This window comes from Hoplias malabaricus, chromosome 18, assembly GCF_029633855.1.
Source record: "Hoplias malabaricus isolate fHopMal1 chromosome 18, fHopMal1.hap1, whole genome shotgun sequence".
Classification (NCBI taxonomy): Eukaryota; Metazoa; Chordata; class Actinopteri; order Characiformes; family Erythrinidae; genus Hoplias; species Hoplias malabaricus.
The window spans coordinates 11,345,891-11,365,807 of NC_089817.1; the positions used below are offsets into that span (position 1 = coordinate 11,345,891).

The following is a 19,917-nucleotide window of genomic DNA, read 5'->3' on the forward strand; positions in this document are numbered from 1 at the left end:
ATAATAGTGTCTTCAGTTTTCAGCCATTGCTAATGTTTAAGCATTTTGTCCAAACCTTTTGGGTCAAACATTGAATTTACCCTCAGAACTGATGTAGCTTTTTGTCTAATTTCATAGAAGAGACCAATAATGATGCTGTCTGAATCTGAAAGAGGTAAAAGGAGAAGAGACTGACAGAGACAGGCAGGAGAAATGGCACAGTATTAATAAACAGAGGAAGCATAGAGGAGTGGTGAAGAGACAACATGCTGTAAAAGTGCAACAGAGGGAGGGCAACAAGTTGGGTGGAGAGAGAGAAAGTGAGAGCGAGGGAGAGAGAGAGAGAGAGCGTGAAGTAGAGAGAGAGCGTGAAATAGAGAAAGTTCCGCCCTCTGTGAGAATCAAGAGCAAAGCAGCTGTTCAGGGCAGACCCACCGCAGAGGAGCCAATGGCGAAACAACACACGGGCTGGGGATGAGGATACTGAAGATGGAAGGATGAAGTGGACAAGGCTCCAGGCATTGAGGTCCACTGAGGACGGGCATGTAACAGCCATGAAAGTGTGAAGTGTTAGATGAGTGTTCAGAATGAGGAACTACTGGAAACAATGAGGAACTAGAGCATTATACTGCATTGCATCTACCTGTGTGAGAGAGAAGTAGAGAAGGAAAGAATAGAGAAGACCAAAGAGAGAGGTTTAGACATTGAGAGAGAGAGACAGGCAGATTGAAGAGAAAGGGAGGGAGAGAGAGAGAGAGAGGGAGACACTCACCAAAAAAGGGCTTGAGCCAGAGCTGGAATCACTGCTTGCTTGACACATGCACAGACGCGGGACGAGAAGAATAAGGCAACAACAGAGAGAGACAGGGGTAGAGAGAGAGAAAGCAAGAGAGGGAACAACAGGCTGATTTGTGAGGGACATTCAGTTTTGAGTATCTCTGAGACTGGAAGGTAGTGTCCACTCAGGCCTGGGTAAGTGTGCTAAAGTTTGTGCAGAGGTTAGTGGTAGGGGCAGATTTATGGTCAGTGTGAAAAGACAGTGTTATTGAGGGGCTATGGAACCCAGCTGGGGCTGAACACAGTTCTTCAGCTCTGCTGTGCCGTGCCACCATGTCGTCTGGCCCTGGGCCCCGTGAGGCCCCGGTGCTGCGGGAGAAAGTTTTAAGGGAGCCTGGGGTGGCTGGTGAGATTGGTGTATCAGGTCCAGTGGGCCTGCAGACGTTACTTGACCTGCTGGTGGGTGTCTACCAGGAATTCCAGTCGTCCAGCCCAGCCAGAGAAAAATACATCAGCCGCTTCCTCCAGTGGGGTCAGTGCCATTCCATCTCACTTCCTTCTGTGTGTGTGTGTGTGTGTGTGTGTGTGTGTGCATGTGAGGGATACAATTCAAGCTGCACAGGTTCCAAATAATTTGCAGGTAACAAGACATGTCAGAGAAATGTTCAGCATAAAGAAATTAAGTTTTGTACTGATATCATTAGTACATTCAGGGAAGAAAAAACTTCTGTTAGCACTACTACAGAATTGTAGTTGTGTGTTAGCACTAAACTAACAACCATTCACCGTAAGATTTTTGGTCTTCAAACAGATATTTGAAGCTTGTAAAATACTTTGTATGTTCGATTGAAGGCTTGTAAAAGACCCACCGCAACCCTGTACTGAATAAGCGACTACAGACAATGAATGAATGAATAAATAAATCATAATCGCTTTTTTTTAGAAAATGCGAAACTCAGCTTTTATTAACGTTTTTTAGTTCCAAAAATACATTAATCATCTAAAATACCTTTTGGTATTTGTGTACAATTTAAATTGCCTTTATGTTTTTTAAAGTATATGAAGTCACAAAAATAATTAACAATTGATTCCGAACTTGTGCACAAGAGAGTATGCTAGTGGAAGTGTTTGTATGTGTGTGTGTGTGTGTGTGTTGTTGTTGCTTGGTAACTGTGTGCTGAGCTCTAGCGAGCTCAGGCAGGATGTGGCTTGGAGGTGAACGTGAACACAAGGTCGTGAAAGAGAGCGCTATTCCGAGGTCATGTGATCATGCAATTGTTAGTATGAGTTTCAGGGTCACCATATGTCTCCTGCTCCAGACTGAGGGTGCATCACACGACCCTCTGTTCATTTTGTGTGTTTGTGTGTGTGTGTGTGTGATATTAATGGTGAACTAACTAGATCAAAGCAAAGGCACAAAAAGATCAACTGTTATCAAGTTACGACAAACATAGCTAACCCAGACACATCCACGTGTACCACATTTATACACTTACTCTCTGTCACACACACACACACTTGTGACCACCTGTGTTGATGTTGATCCAGTCACTCTGTATTTGGAGGTATGTTGGGAGGAGCAGGCGTCATGGCCAAGAAAAACACACTTACAGAAAAAGACTGTGACATTGACACACACATACACACACACACAAACACACACATTCTGCATTATACCTCTATATTTATATTTATATACATAATTTTGCCAAATTACTTTTTCTTAATATTTAAAATGAACACAACCTATGCTGCCAACTATTGGTTAATAATTACATAATTGTTCATGTACAGGTAGTTGTTAATTGACTTTAAAAATGGGAAAATATTGAAACATATATTCACATATAATTGGGATGGGGCACCCAAACTTTAGCATTAATACATGCTTTCATACAGCCACTTTTACGGTATTTGTATGTGTGAGTCAGTGAGAGTCTGAGGGCAGCACAATGACAGAACAGCTGAATCTCTGGGTATCTGACAGGTGTTGAAATAACAGCAGCCACTGATATAATGAAGAGAGCAAAGCCCCAGCAAAGGCTGATATATTTTAGTTACAATAAAATCTCCAACCCCCCACGTTTTCAGCTGCTGGCAGCCAATTAGAAAGCATGGAAGCTTATGAAAACCGGTGTGTATATGCTTTGAGAAGGAAAGCGAGGGACACAAACAGACAGATTCACTGTCATTGCCGGTGTTGTAGTGATATTTCCATTTATGTGGCTGGCAGTTGCTTTGGCCTTGGTCCACAGAGGGGGAAGTGGTAAACAGGAGGAAGGGAGTGGTGGAGAGATCCACACTAAACTTTCCACAGGCACACAGGATTGTGGGTTGGGGGGCAGCATAACGCACCCCCTGGTTTGAAGCAAAACATTCTGGGGTTTATAGGCTGGCTGACAGTTTAGAGAAGAGTGTGGAATGGTGATCATTAGTTGTTACAACCCTGTCTTCCAACAAAATAAAAATAAATATAAATAAATAAAATAAAGAGTGCACTCTTACAATCACTGTCCTGAAATGTATTATAGTGATTTAATTTTTGCCACATTTTAGACAAACTTGGGATATGATACATGATTCCTGTAATTCTCCATCTACTGGCCAAATCCTCAGCTACTTTACAGTCTGTTCTAACAAACCTATTAATATAAATAATTTATCTGAATGTACTGGTAACACTTTTTTGTACTGGTAACACCCACCCATGTTTGGACAATCCAGCTGCCAGCTGAGTAACAGCAAGTTTTGTCCAAATGTTAAACGGTGGCCCCACACATGAATGCCTTCCAGGGTTTCTTTGTATCAGGAACCGTTAAAAATAGGGCCCATCTGGGCTATACATGTAATGCTATAGGCCAATGTAGGTTTGATAGAGATATAGGGTTATTGGGCCCACCTAGGTCACACTACTAGCATAAACCAACCCACCTATAGCCTATGCCCTTCTTGAACAAAGCTAGCCCATGATGGGGCTGATTAAGTACTGTATTGTACATACTGCTAAGCCAGGAACATATTTGTCAGTGCACCAGTTAGCATACACTATTAGCAAATGTGTTTCAGGAAGAAGTTGGTGGTTACAAAGTTTGTTGCTGTCAACACACTTAGACCTGCTTTCACAATGTTAGCATTTAGCATAACAGAAATTCTGGATTTTTTTAAAGTAGAAAAATGTAGCATTAGCAACACTCTCATGCAGTTTTGCTTTGTTTATTTCACAGTTGCCCTTTCCAGCCTTCTTAACTAGGTAAATACAGTTTTGTAGAATAATACAATTTTGAAATATATCCCTCCCCAAATGGCATGACATGTCAGTATCTGATTCTTATCTCTTTACTTTTATACCACAGCTGCAAGGCTGAGGTGGCAAATAAAGCTCACTCATCACCAATTCATATTATATCCTTTGAATTTTTAAATCATAAATATATACAGCATAATTCACAAGCAGATTTAAAGATGCCTACTTTGCATAGAAGCAATAAAAAATGTCTAGTGTGATCCACAGTACCTGAGGTGAGAAGACTCAAGAAATTTCAGGACTAAAATAAGTTATTTCACCTTTCTTGTGACCTCTGATGGTGGTACCATTAGGTTTGCTGTCCTAAAACCCCATTTTTATTTCAAGTCTTTCTGCCCTGATACTGCTTAATGCCTCCCCATAGCTCCCCTGCTCAAGTTACTGTTTTGAGATGTGTCTCTGTGTTTGAGATCTGGAGAAACACTTCTGGAAACTTCTTTCCACTAAAACAGTTTACACTCTTGCCTTGCTCTCGCTCACATTCCTCTCATGGATGTGTGTCTGTGTGTGCCTGTGTGTACGAGTCTGCAATCCAAAGCACTGGAAAAACTTGCCTTAAAAAAGTCTTAAGCAGTGGCAGGCTATTCTTAGCATCATCTGTTCTATTTCCGAACAGTTTGCTCTTAAAGGGGAATATATCTGTCTCTTATGAAGGGGATGCCTCTGTTTCTATGGAAGAGGAATGGTCTCATCTCCTAAAGAGGAATGAGACTGTCCTTCTTAACAAACTACAGGGAGGTATTTCCTACGTAAGCTACATATAAAGTCCTTTTCACTATAGGTCATGCACAATGACAAAATTAACTAGCAGTCTTGCAGTAGTCTGAGATTTGTAAGTCCAACAAACATCGCAGAGGATACCTCAAGCCTGCCAGTATTACGCCATTAAGATCTGAGTCAGTAATTCTCATTTCTTGAATATAATATTTGTCTTGTGAAAAAGTGCAGTATCAGAGTTTTTCAGCAGGTTTTTATTTTGAGATATTAAATGTTAATATTAAATGCTGTTTTTCTGGCCCCTTTCCATAATAACAGCCATACTGTTCTGTTGGGAGCTGAAAGAAGATTTCGAAACACCAAAGAACAGAAGCTGGTTAGCTGTTCTTCATCCATCCATTACCTGTAACCGCTTATCCAATTTAGGGTCGCGGGGGGTCCAGAGCCTACCTGGAATCATCGGGCGCAAGGCGGGAATACACCCTGGAGGGGACTAGCTGTTCTTGGAAGATAATTTATTTAAAGTGTGCTAATATATGGTAGTTTCAATACATACTTAGTAAGAATATAAAGCAACCATATGGCTTAGAGTGATGATGTATGATCAATACACTGATGTAGAAGTTGGAAGATTAGTGAAGGAATTTTCCTCATCAAAAGCACAGCACTTCTAGTTAATGTAAGTATCACAGCACAGCTACTATTAATTTAATTATTATTATTATTATTATTTTGACATGGCAAGTGTCATGTGGCTTAAAGTTTATTAAGAAAATAACTGTCAAATTGTCTTCAGCAAGGGAGAACTAGACCAAGAGCCACCCAGTCAGCCATAGCTAATTCCTGGTATGCAAGTTTACACGTGCAGACACACCTTCCCTCCTGGCTGCACCAGGCACATCCCCTTGAGTCAGATTCAGAGCTGGAGCACAAGGTGATCGTGAGGCACATGAGAGTTTGCCACCACCTTTTGTGTACTGTGTAAAGTGCAGCCCCTCTTGACTAAAAATTCTGCTCACCCAATTTTGCCAAAGGCCACCCAATGATCAGCTTCTGGTCTTTGGATTAAACAAATAACATAAATGTTAATCAGCTTATACCTAAGCGAAGGTGAATATCCACTTTGTCATTTATCACTCTAATGCGTGCTGATGGGACAGGTCCGGTGTATGGTAGCCTGGTTTTAATTATAGCACACTTGCCTCGACCGCATGTGTTGTTACCTAATTATAAGTTTGTTATGGTTTATTACATTACACGAATACTCTTGGCTAGCAGACTTTAATAATTGTAAATTTTCCCTCATGGTTGATACAACTGTGCCAAGTCAACTCAGTGCAGAGACATAATTGGTGAGGAATAAACATCCATTACTCATGAACTATATTAGCCTTACATCAGATGCAAAACTAAAGTACACTTTGGAAACAAAACAAAACAAAACAAAAAAGATCAGATTTGTTGCTACAGTTGGCAGCTATAGCTGACATTGTATGTCTCTTACCCATTCACAGCTGAGCCTCTTGTGAGACATGTGAAGAAAACTCGAATAAAAAGGGATGATTTCAACATCTTAAAGGTGATTGGCCGGGGTACCTTCAGTGAGGTGAGTAACTGGAGTCTGTTACTTTTTTTAAAATATATATTATGAAGTAAGTGGGGGCAGCATGGTGGTGCAGCAGGTAGTGTCACAGTCGCACAGCTCCAGGGATCTGGAGGTTTTGGGTTCGATTCTTGCTCCAGGTGATTGTCTGTGAGGAGTTGGCGTGTTCTCCCAGTGTCCGTGTGGGTTTCCTCCGGGTGCTCTGGTTTCCTCCCACAGTCCAAAAACACACGTTGGTAGGTCGATTGGCGACTCAAAAGTGTCCATAGGTGTGAGTGAATGTGTGAGCGTGTGTGTTGCTCTGTGAAGGACTGGCGCCCCATCCAGAGTGTATTCCCGCCTTGCGTGTAATGATTCCAGGTAGGCTCTGGACCCACCGCAACCCTCATAATGAATGAATGAATGAATGAAGTAAGTGTATATACTGCTCTGGATTGAATGTATGCTGTGTACACCCAGTCATGCTCAGTCATAAGCCCAGTGTGTGTTTGCAGGTTGCAGTGGCTAGAATGCACAGCAATCAGCAGGTCTATGCTCTGAAGATCATGAACAAATGGGACATGCTGAAGCGTGGAGAGGTAAAGCCCTCTGCACATTTCTTAACCTTTCCACAAGCGCTTAGTTATTTTTATCATAGTATGTTTTTATAAAGCTAATAATCTCTCACTTTACTGTGTTACACCCTGTAATTGTTCAGACAGCTTGCTATCAGGAGGAGAGGGAGGTTTTGCTAAAAGGTGATCGGCGCTGGATCACTGAGCTGCATTATGCCTTCCAGGATGACAATTACCTTGTATGTTTCAGCTGAAATCCTGTATTGCACCTACATTATAAAGAGCAATAGTAGAATTCCAATGAGCCAGAATTCTCACAAGCAAGAAACATTTACTCTTTCTGTCTCAGTATTTAGCAATGGATTACTATGTAGGTGGAGACCTGCTGACATTGCTGAGTAAGTTTGGGGACCATATTCCAGAGGACATGGCTCAGTTTTACTTAGCTGAGATGGTGATGGCTATTGACTCTGTCCACAAACTGGGCTATGTACACAGGTATGTATGTGCAGTGATCATTTAAATCTCTGTGTGTATGTCTTTGTTTATGTGGATGTGTAACAAAATAATCCATTGTTCCCTATAGAGACATAAAACCTGACAACATCCTGCTGACAGTGAATGGTCATGTGCGACTGGGGGATTTTGGTTCTTGTTTGAAGCTGCAGGATGATGGCATGGTGAGGTCACTGTACTTTACCCAACAAATACCACAAATGCCTATTGGCTTCTAAGGGCATTTTTCCAAACACATTCAAAAACAAGAGCTGACCCAAACAGGAACATACAAAAGTTGTGGTTTGATTTTCATCTCCTCAAGTACCAGCTGGAAAGATATAAAATGTGGTTTAATTAATTTAATTTTGGCACTTTTTATAGCATTTTAAAATGATTTGCTACTGTATATTGCTTACTCTAAACAGTGAAATTGCTTTCTAGTTTTCCTCTACTTACTGGCTAAAATGAAACACATGGCTCTGCTCTCACATACATCAATAAATGTCTTCATTTACACTAATTTTTATGCACAGAACCATATAAAAACAACAAAAAATATCAACGTTTTCTAAGGCATTGACTATTTGTGCATGAAACTATTTGTGCTGACACTGAATGATGTAGTGTACAGACAGCGTGTTGTGTCTATCGACAACATTTTGTGTAGAATGATAACAAGGATAGCAAGGATAACATAATTTATCAGTGTTTGTGACTGCAATAACATTACTTCAGGCATATGTGTGTGTGTGACTGCAGGTTCATTCCTCGTTGGCTGTGGGCACTCCAGACTACCTGTCTCCAGAGATCCTGAGGGCAGTTGAGGGTGGAGGGGGCTATGGAACGGAGTGTGACTGGTGGGCTCTTGGTGTGTGTGCATATGAGATGCTGCTGGGGACCACACCATTTTATGCAGAGTCTTTGTCTGAGACATACGCCAAAATAATCCACTTCCAGGCACGTGAACATGTATAGCATTATTACACAAGCATATAAGTAAACAAGTAGAATTCCCCAGACTTGTTTGTTTCTGCATGACCTTTCAGATGAAAACATGATCAGCTTTAAGTAAATTCTTAAGTAAAGTCTCCTTTGTGAAATTCCCCAATGTATTATTCTGTAACTGCTCTCGACTGAGTATTTGAGACTGAGGAACAGGATTATTTTCTTAAACATAAAAGATGTTATAAAGTCAATCTCTGCTTCCGCATGTACATTTGTGCCTCTCCAGGACTATTTTGAGTTCCCTTCAGGAGCGGTGGATATTTCAGAGGAGGTTAGAGCACTGATCTCAGGGTTGCTGTGTGAGAGGAGTGTGAGACTGGGCTCTAATGGCTCTGCAGACTTCAGGAGTCATCCTTTCTTTAGAGGACTGGACTGGAGAGCCCTGCACAGGCTGCCTGCCCCCTACCACCCTGAAGTGTCCAACCCTACTGACACCTCCAACTTTGATGTGCTGGATGACTGCCTTAGTGAAACAGTAACAAACTATTGACTATATTTTCTTTGATACTTCTAATATTTTATGGTGTAAGGATAACTTACAGGAGAAAATATCCTCACTTTTAAGAAATAGGTGCAGTATGCCACTCCCCACTCTGTACAGCCAATAAAAATCATGCTGCAAATCATCCTGTTTAGAATGCATTATTTTTGCGATATCATGATAATCAACACATTTGTATATATCTGTAGGAGACCCTAAGTGATGTCATGGACAGGGCTCCGGCAGGAGTTCATTTAGCCTTTGTTGGATATTCTTACACAGCCACCAGGTCTGTTATTATTCATATTCTTCATTGTTATCATTACCTTGTTTTGTTAAAGCAAAGCTGCTTTTTTCTCTCAAAGAGACTCTTTTCTAACGCACACCTTAATTTCATCTTACAGAGAAACAGGTGCTGTTGACCGTAGCCAAGACATCATGATGGAGATTGATCAGCAGCCAGCCAGAGAGCATCTTTTCCAGCCGGGAAAACTGGTATGGGACACTCAAAATTAATCATAACCCTACGGATGAAATCAAGACTTGTTCATGTTCATTATTTGTACTGATATAATTCAGCTGATAAAAAATGTTGTTGCCAGTCAGTGACAACTGCTGGTAACTGATCTGTGACAACAGCTCCTGACTAACAGCTACCACCTTTGGTAAGTAGCAGGTATCGCTGGCTGATTTTTAGCTACTTAGTTGATTGACGGATTCCACTCATGCTCACTGGCACTGGTTGACTGATAACTGTCACAAATGGTCAGTAGCAGACACCACAGACTGATTGGCAGTTGCTGTTGGCTGACTGACAGCTACCACATACTTTGAGCTAGTGTTCTGACAATTGGCAAGAATTTTAAATACACATCTAGAAAACCTGCTGGTCAAAGTATCAGAATTTGTTTAAACACTGAAAGGTACTGCTGCATCATGTTTTTTTTTTTTTTGGATGGCAGCTCAGGATCTTTCTATTCATGTCCATATCAGTGTGTATACATATTATTACATTTGCAGAGTCAAGCATGGCAGCTCAGAGAACCTCCGCCAGCTGAAACACAGACACAGAGAGAGCTCCCCCTTGCACTTGAGCACAGTATTACCGAGCCTCCAGTCAGTTCTGACCACAATGACAAAGTAACCCAGGAACTACACAGGTATTCTGCTGTTCTGATACTTGTCAATTCTACCTGATTCACCTCATTGTCTTATTTCTCTCTTTCTAATTGCTGAACTGGCCTTCCTAACCTACCATGCACTTTCTCATTAATGCTCATGTTCTTGCAGACGTCTGCAGGAGGCAGAGCAGCGAAACAGAGAGCTGGAGCAAGAGGTGCAGGCACTGCGTGAGAAGATCTGTAAACTGATGGTCCAACAGGACAAAGGCAAGGCACAAGGTCATCACAACATTTCATAAGTTCAGATGTTGTTCATAGACGTTTCATTCTGTAGTCAGGCCTTGCACAGCTAGCTGGTGTACATAGGCATTTTGGTTTGTTTGTCAGTTTTATAAAGTAGATTTGGTTCTTCCAGTGATGCATTGTATCACCATGAATATGTATGTTTACAGTTTTTCCCAGAGATCAGTTATAAACATCCAGGAATAGGAGAGTCCTACACCAGCACATGCCGTTCAAAGAGACCTCAGCAGTTTCACCTGGCCTTGTGATCAAATAGCACAGCGACTTCCCACTGTGTCCTGCTTTCACGCCAACAAGCCACTCATGAAGATACAAACTTTACACTCACTCCTTCTGCTTTATTTGCAAGGAGCAAGCCTCACTCACAGTGAACCACGCATGCCATCCTTCAGACACGCATCAACTTCATTTTGTCGTCTGCTAATGGGCTGCACATCCCATTTTAAAGTGATGTTTTGGTCAAAAGTCTAGGTTACACTTTTTTTTTCCTGAATGCAGTTGATTAATCAAGGTATGTTTGGTGTCTGGATTTTGCTTTGGAGCTTTAAGTAGCTTACCATGGGAGCTTATGGCATCTAGTTTACAATAGAGCAAAGTGCATCACCTAAATCACATACCAAATCACATACTTTTTCTGGTTTGTGATTAAGTTGTTGAGTTAGCTCTATCAGATTTGGCATGTCTTAAAAACAAACAAAATGGCTTACAATTTCTTTAAAAATAAACAAAAGTACAGATACAGCACAGGTTTATGACTGACAAACTTTTGCCTGATGCAGTATTATTTGCAATTTGACAGCAGCTCCGCATTATGCTATTTTTTTGCACATTCTCCACACATAGCACAATAGCATTTAGGTTGCTTTTGTTTGCTGACACGGAAGAAACTTGCACAAAGAGGATTCTATTAATACATATACATTTGTAATTAAAGATTAAAAAATATGAAGTACAATATACTGTTTGCTTTTACCATTTGTGTGTATGACTATTCTATTTATAGTCAAAATAATGCTAAAATTCTCAAAAACATAGTGCTCTATATAAAATAGAACGTCAGCATGGCTGTATTAGATTATTCTTATTTGTGGAGGGTGTGTAATGATTTACATGCACAGCTTCCATTATATTTTAAGGTGGCTTTAAGCTCCCATTGCTAGCTAGCTTTTTAGATCGTTATCAAAGCATCAAACTTTAGATAAGAAATATGTCTTGGATTATCAACTACATTTGCAGTAAAAGGGAAACAGTTATGGTGGTCATGGGGGACAGGTTCGTTTTTTCTGTTTCTCCATTTTCCATAGGACTTCTCTAATGGCTCTTTCTCATTCCACCACAGAGCTGTGTGTATGCCTGCCGCCTGTCTTTCTGCCTGCTGGCTGTGTGGACCCTGTTGGGGATGTAAGCGTGCCTCTCAGCACAATCTCTCTGTCTCTATCTGTTAATCAGTACCTTCCCTTAAAATACTGCAGCTAGCATGGCGGGTTATGAACTAGCTTTAATCCGTGAGAAATTCCATTAGAAGTACGCAACAGTAAGAGCAGACCAAGCACTAAGCTCAGACATTTCCTTTCTCTGCTCACTGGTGTTTTGCAATGTCGTGGGTCACTGCATACGTTGACTGAACTATTGGCTAAATGTTTGCAGAGCTCACTGCTGCCCCCTGCCTGCCATTACCCACTAGTGATGCCTCTCCTCCGCCACCTGATGCTCTTCCACAGGGTGAGTGTCACTAAAGCCTAAATTACATATGCCTTAATAACATTCAAGTTTTCTAAAAGGTCACACAAGTCTAACCAGAATTTTTGAATTTAATCTTTGTTTTTAGAATTTAGTCAAAATTAGCTAACAGATGTCAAGGTAATTTAACATGTAAATCACTTAGACAGAGATAGGCCCATTTTCCTCTTTTAGGCTCCCAGTTTCTGATGGTCAAGGTATCATTCAATCACTGAAAAATAATTGATAATGAAGTGTTTGTAAACCTAGCTTTTGTAATCACTAGGTGCACAGGCCATGGGTGAGGTGCGAGTCGTACCTGTTGGTGTGTGCTGCAGGTGGAGAACTCCAGATGTGGGAGCGTCACTGCAGTTCTGAGATCTCCTGAGCTATGTTGTGTGAAGAACAGCTGTCTGAGTTTGGGATCAGATTCCTGACAACTGCAAATATACCACCAATGTCCACATTCTTTCACTTGTCACTTACACACCACCTGATAAAATTCAGGTGTATTGTATGTGTAACTGTTAGTTCAGTTCATGACTACTTCAGTTAGTGTTAACTCTAGGCCACAGTGACCATAAATTTTGACTTGTAGACTGACACTTCTATGATTGCACTTGTTGATGAGAAAGGCATCAAGGGTCTCTGAGTTTGTACAATACCCATTTTCCTAAGCACCTATGACTCGCTGTATTGTAATCAGTATTAGATGCATGCAGTTCAAGGTGGAAGAGTGTACATCACACACAACCACTTTTGTGCCAAATTAGCTTATGGAAGGAACATAGGGAATGACAACAGAAGCCCTAGTATGCAGTTTGGAGGCACTGTTCACTAAAAAAGTTAATATATTACAAGTTTATTTTGAAAAGACTTGGCATTATTTTTTGTACAAAGAATGTATTAAAACATATTGCACATGAAACTATAGTTTTGGGTGAGTATTATGTATTTATTATAAGGCAACGGATTTGTCCTTAAAATGCTTGAGTGAACAATTTGACTTTCATGATTTACTTTCAACATAGCATTTAATTGGATTATACTTCTGTTAAAGTGCTCTAGACTAATTTTAAATATGTAGATTTGTATTATTAAAAAAAATCTTTTTGTACCTCCAAATGAATTTAGTTCACTTACCCATTGTGAACTTATGAACTGTGAATTTTGGAGGTATGCTGAGTAACAGTTTCACTCTGTTGCTGACAGCTTAGAGTCATTTTTTTGAAAAAGTTGGCAAGGTGTACATTGAAGCTAAAACTGTCAAAACATGACAAGATGTGATTTATTAAAAATACAAACTTTATTCGCAAATATATAAATATAAATCCAGGTTAAAATCACATTTACTGTAATCCCAGTCTACAACAAATTATGAGCATGCACTTTACTAATGACCTGATTATGGAATGCTTTAAAAATAAATAGTTGAAATTACTTTTTTGTAAATGTGTAAAGCACTGTGCATAATTCAGGGAGCATCCTTCATCTATTAAATTTCTAGTCATTGTTCAGGAGATTAAACATTAGATAATTCACTGTTTTAAGAAGGGGAAATGTAAAGAAAATGGGGTGGGGGGGGGGGGGTTCTACAATAAAGAAATAAAGAAATATTTGTAAATTAAAGAAGGGTGATCTCTGACTTGCACTGAATTGTATGTCTGCGTGTGTAATGCACTGTTATTTGTTTATTAGTTTTTATCTTCATATGAAAATAGTGCTATAATGTATTAATAAGATGAGTTTTATTAAAATAAAAGCATTTTATACACTGTTCCCTGGCTCATGTTTTAGCAAATGTGTGTAGCCAAAGCTGCCTGAACTTGAACCTCCTGACAGGGGTCCTCATGTAGCCACCAGCAATGGAGCGAAGGGGCAGCCCTGCTGTTTTTCAAATGTAAAAGGCTGCCGTGGGATAGAGCATAAAGGGTGAGATGTGGGACTGGGTGGGTGTCTCCTGCAGGTGTTTGCGGTAGTATCTGCGCAGGGCAGGGCTTTCTGGGTGTCTTTGACGCATGTGCAGGAAATATTCGTCCGGCCTGCTGGAGGTGAAGCCACAGTCTTCACATACAAAGATCTTGGAGCGGCGTTGGCGGTATGCATACTGTTGCCGCACACCATGGATCTTCCGCAGGTGCGACTCTAGAGAGCAGCGCTGAGTAAAGGCCTTCTCACAGAGGTCACACCTGTATGGTCGGATACCTACGTAGATTGGTAGACCAACATCTAAGCAAATAATCTCTCACTGAAACTGGATTCTTTAGCTTTTCATAGATAATTTTGTAGGATAAATTATTATAGTGATTTTAATATATGATTTAGGACATAGATGCACAAAATACAATACACAGAGATACAACATTAATATATTGTTTTAATTTACAAATTTAAAAGAATTGTTACTAAACCTCACCATAAGCATTTATGTAATATAACATTAGTCACAAACAGGTACCGCATAGTAATGTTAATCCTGACACTATCATTAGAGAGCTGTCCTCTGTTGAGCTATGTTAGTGTGTGTGTTTGTGTGTAAAGTATCACCTGTGTGTGTGCGCATGTGCCTCTTGAGGTCGAAGGTGTCGTTGAAACCTTTCCCGCAGTACCTGCATGGGTGCCTCTTGATTAGGCTGTGGCACTTCAGGTGACGTGTAAGCATCCGCTGCAGTGGGAAAATCTTGTGACAGACGGGGCACAGGAAATCACCAGAACTGGGAGGTGGGATCTGTGGATAGAAATAGCTTGTTAGAATGCATTTCCCCCATCACAAATATAAGTGTATAATACAGCTAACAGAAGAGAAGCATATATCCTTTTATAAACCTTGTGTAAACTGTTTTTCTAAATCACCACCCACTGGCCTCAAAATGCTTTAAGTTGTTAAAAGGGTTCTGATGTTTGACAACCTCCAAATGGTAAACTTGTAGTAATTTAGGCAATTTACAGTGCTATAACATATGGAATATAGAGATCCATTGGTTGTGAGCTAAATTAGTTCAGTGCTAAAATTAAGCAAAGAGTGACACTAAACATGACCTGGTTGACTATGTTTTGTGTAAGAATACATTTTACTACAATATTCTTTCAAGACTGTGACTCCAGCCACTGAATAGGTTAAGTCTAATTTGCCTGTGTTGCAAAGTTACCTTGGTTCTGGAGGTTGTAGCCAGTGAGAGTGAATGGGGCTGAAAAGGGCTTGGAATGGGCGGCTGAGGGCAGCAGTGCTGTGGGCTCCCCATTCCTGAGTCAGGATTGCTGGTTCTTTGAACTGACTCCAGGTTAGTGCTGATATTGGATGCGAGTACTGGCCCAGGTGAAATGTTTCTTGATGTTTCGACTAACTGTGGGTCGTTGCTGCCAAGTGCCTTTACATCTGCTGTTCGAGGAACTGTGTGATGAAGAAAGTAAACCAACAGAGGACTGAATAAACGTTTAATTGTTGAATTATTTGGTCTTCATAGTTTAAAGTGGTTCTCTAAGGTTCGGCTTTGTATAAATAAAATGAAGAGAATCATAACAAATCACTGAAGACAAGTCTTGATACTCAATTATCTCTACTCTTTTTCACAAAATTCCATGGCCTCCTGATAAAACTGTATAATTCTGAGGCATGAAATAATTTTCTGGAATTCTGTAGCTAGTCATGCAAAAATATCAATATTATATAATGTAAAATGCATAAATAAAAATATTTGTGAAATTAAATGGATAACATATATACAGTTTTAAAAACACAAATGATTGACAATATATATTTAAAATCAGTAAAATTTCATAATTACAATAAATATCAACAGATTTGTATTTTTGTTTACTTTTGGCAAGTACTGTGTCAATGTACTTTGTGGAAAGTATGTACATATTTGTACCTGCAAAATATTTTATGTCACATATTTCAATGCGTATTTAATATTGTTGCTGTCCAATGAAAAACATTTACCTCCATTTCTGTTGTTTTGGAGTTTACTACATCATTTGAAAACAGTTGCCCTTAATAATGTTCTGAAATTACTTGAAATAAAATCTTTTTACATTAAAAAGAATTTTTCTTTTTCTTTAAAAGAACTATTTTGGACATAAATCTTTTTCTTTGGACAGCAACCAGATATGTTCAGTGTGTCATTTAAAATGTACCTGTGAAGTTGGGATCAATCCAGAGTTGGCACTGGGTGTCTCTCCATATCCAGGCACCGTATACTGACCGCTTCCTTCTCACCAGGAATGACCGGGGCATCCTTGACAGACTTTTATAGATTTCCTGAAGACTACGTTAAACCTAGCTGTTGAATTTTACTCAGTATATGAACTCAGTACCTTCCTTGCTTTAATATTACTGTAGAGTCTACTAGCTCTTTACTTGTGTCTCTTCTCTGTGCATCTGTGTCCTTCATCCTACTCAGCGGTTAGAGAGAGCAAATCTCAGTGCTCATTTCCATACCTCTGAAGGGAGGCCACATCAGCAGACACACCTGTGTGTGTGTGTGTGTGTGTTAACTGCTGGACTGCTGGTTTTGCATGCCAGGTAGTGAGAATCTGGTCTCTTCATTCAACTGGACCATCCATGCAAATGCCCCACTGGCTCTGCTGGCACTGAGGCCACGGTCTGCCTAACAGGAGCACGCACGGCCTGGACTGCTAGTAAAATTCAGCTTTTATTTCTCATCTCATACCATCATCTGTTGTGTTTCAACCACCCTATGCACACAAAAGCCATTCAAATCCCCCTTTTACTGTTTACTATCTGTTAACTACTCCGGTTAGGGGGACTGAATGATCATCTGTCCGTACTTTACAGGTGGTCTTCATTTGTTGTGCAGGACAAAGGATCAAAATAATCTCCACAGACGTGTCACTCAGCAGTGTGCAGGGTTTTACTGGATGCATGAATTATGCTCTGTCACTTCCATGTTAAAGTTTATGCTATACACTGCAATAAAAAACAACAACCTTGTGCCCTTGTTTGTGGTGGATTCTGTTTCATTTTAGTTTTATGTTTATTGTTTTAATTATTATTATTCCTTTTTTTAAAGTTTGCACAGGGAAATATCCAGATATGCATACACATATAGTTTAATGTATATTAACGTTGATGATGATGATGATGATGATGATGAAACCTTTATTGTCATTTACATTTTACTTATACAACGGAATTGGGTTACAGACCCCCCTCCCCCCTCCCCTTGGTGCAATTAAGAGAAAAAGGAGTTAAAACATGAAAGAATTAAAAGAACATTATTTAAGGAAGCAGTAAACATATTTAAGAGCATAACATAAGTGATTAACTATGAGTTATCCTATGTAAACAATCCACAACTGCAGCATCGCTTATTGCACAATGTAACTTTTAGCAGCATCCGTTATTGCACTGAACCAGTTTAAACAAAACCAGATCTGTTTATACCTGAATTATTTGGTATTTAAGAGCATAATATAAATAATTAACTATGAGTTATCCTATGTACACATCCTATGTATTCTATGTAAACTTGTTAATGTGATAAGGAATTTTGAATAAAATAATGATTATATTGGTTATCAAACTTATCTTTTAAATAAATAAAACCTAACATCTTTTTAAGAAATATAAAACACATTTTAAAGCTTCATTTTTTAAATAGTACTTTGTACCTTTTTTCCCTTTAATTTACTTTTTTTAGGGTAAATATGTAAGAGATTAGCATCAGTCTCATTACACTAGACTCTGACTGGAAAAAAATGGGCATCAGTGGTTTCTAGACAATATGCAAACTTTATCTCAATGCCTCAGATAATAATTTTAAATACAAAAAATGGTATAGAACAGAAGCTCTTCTGACTGTAAACTAATGTTACTATTTTGGAGAGATTTTAGAAACAGAAATATTATATAGACTAATTTAATTAATGATCCACCATTAATTTTGTGTTTATGACAAAGTAACATCAGCTGTTCACACCAGTTCATTTGAGTTTACCCATTTGAATTGGAGGTACAGGTGCATGTTGTATTCATGGGTTACTAATTGCATATTGTGAGAATGCTGCAAATGAGCCAGTGCATGTGTTTTCCATAAGTCATTTGGGTATATAGAGCTCTTTGAGTATACTAGTATTACACAAACCAGCAAAATATACTACTGATATTTCAACTTTGTGAATATTTTTATAATAATTGCTACATAGCTAGAAGTATGTATTCCCTACTTATTTTATAGAAGTTTCTTGTACCGTGCAAAAGTCAAAGACCATTTCATGAAATATTTTTGATATAGGAGAGTCTACTTGGGTCTGTGGTCTTTAAGAAGTTGTTCCAAAAAAAACATTAAAAAAAGAAAAAAAGGAAAAAACATGCAATCAAAAATAGCTAAACACAAATAAACAACAAACTGGCCACCCAGAGTCCAGATCTCAGCATTATTAAATGTGTCTAGGATTTCTTTGATTCAGAGAGGCAGAAATAGTAAAGACTTCATCATGATCATGGACACGGTGGAAGGACCAAAGCAGACCAGTCTATCACAAGTCAGAACACTCACAGTCAAACTACAGAAATGTATTTATAATACTCATTATTTATCACATACGTACTATATTTTTTACATTATATAAATATCCATTCATTGGAGCCTACCCGGAATCACTGGGCACCAGTCTATCACAGAGTCACACACACTCACACACACCTACGGACACTTTTGAGTCACAAATCCACCTACCAACGTGTGTTTTTGGACCGTGGGAGGAAACCCACATGGACATGGGGAGAAAACACACCAAACACATCCACAGTGGGGCTCAAACCCACAACCCCAGGACCCTGGATCTGTTTGACACAGGTGGCACTACCTGTTGTTGATTATATAAACATGTTTATTATTACTGTACATACGGCACCCATTTTGGTTCTGTACATTTCAGCTTGTATCCTAAAGTATTTCTCCGAGACTGTGAACAGGGCTTCAAGGTACAGTACAGTCTCTCTGGCATTCAGAGATGCTCTCTAACTGTATGCAAATACTGACCTGCTGCTCTGTGCTGTCCAGAGACAGAGAAATGAAATAATGGAAAATACATTTAATAAAACCTAATAATCTTTGGATGTGAAGTACAACATCTAATCCAAATACACCACTCCAGATTCCAAATAGAGAAGATTATTATTATTATTATTATTATTATTTGTAATGAGTACTGTGTAAAACAAACACAGTCCAAACATAAACAGTCAGCTCACTACTACACACTGCAGCTTTGCATATTTATTTGAACAGTGATCAGCCTGAACAGGAGGCAGGGTGCAGATTTTGACTTTTAAATATTCCTCTTTCTACTGGGGACCACACCTGCAGGGGAAGAAAAAGAGCCAGGGATCTTTTGTCTCCTCTAAATAGCTAAGAGAAAGAAAGAAAGTGAATAGAATAAGTCAACGCTGACTCTGAATACCATATGACTGACTTAAACGGTTATTCTCAGTCACTAATCCCAGGATGAAAAAGGGCTTTCAGTGAAGAGAGACTTGAATGGCCCATATCATATCATAACATTCACCCTTTTGAAATAAATGTTTAATGCAGAATGCAAATGTTTTATTTATGTATCATTTATTCCTATTGCATAGTTCATGTATGAAAACCAAACAAATGTATATGATGTAACATCACACACACACACACACACACACACACACACACACACACACAACAGCTTAATCAGCCTTTTTCATTTTCATCATTTTCAACAAGGCACAATACAGAGCAAGCCAATCATACACTTTTAAAAATAAAGGTGCCACAAAAGGTAATTTGATCGATACCACAGAAGAACCACAAAGAATCATTTTGGTAATATGTTTAAATGGGTAAAGTACCCTA

The 19,917-nt window shown here is 39.3% G+C and overlaps 2 protein-coding genes across 5 annotated transcripts; one reads left to right on the forward strand and one right to left on the reverse strand.

Annotated features, from left to right (window-relative positions):
* Positions 1-453: 453 nt before the first annotated feature.
* Positions 454-13,612, forward strand: LOC136674631 (myotonin-protein kinase). 4 transcript variants are annotated; one of them, XM_066650723.1, is made up of 15 exons: positions 454-1,288; positions 6,292-6,383; positions 6,875-6,958; positions 7,078-7,173; positions 7,284-7,432; positions 7,521-7,614; positions 8,192-8,389; positions 8,664-8,912; positions 9,128-9,207; positions 9,323-9,413; positions 9,939-10,078; positions 10,209-10,318; positions 11,682-11,743; positions 11,990-12,064; positions 12,348-13,612. In XM_066650723.1, the coding sequence occupies exons 1-15, from the start codon at positions 1,090-1,092 to the stop codon at positions 12,447-12,449; spliced, it is 1,821 nt and encodes a 606-aa protein (XP_066506820.1). In that variant the 5' UTR covers positions 454-1,089; the 3' UTR covers positions 12,450-13,612. The 4 variants fall into 4 exon arrangements, with proteins under 4 accessions (XP_066506820.1, XP_066506821.1, XP_066506822.1 ...); XM_066650724.1 differs by having other exon boundaries at positions 10,209-10,306; XM_066650725.1 differs by lacking the exon at positions 454-1,288 and adding an exon at positions 5,295-5,456.
* Positions 13,613-13,955: 343 nt separating this feature from the next.
* zgc:171929 (uncharacterized protein LOC100124596 homolog) lies at positions 13,956-16,298 on the reverse strand. The gene is made up of 4 exons (XM_066651594.1): positions 16,199-16,298; positions 15,211-15,452; positions 14,609-14,789; positions 13,956-14,266 (listed from the first exon to the last, which is right to left on the reverse strand). Exons 1-4 carry the CDS (start codon positions 16,296-16,298, stop codon positions 13,956-13,958), a joined length of 834 nt encoding a protein of 277 aa, XP_066507691.1.
* Between the last annotated feature and the right edge of the window lie 3,619 nt (positions 16,299-19,917).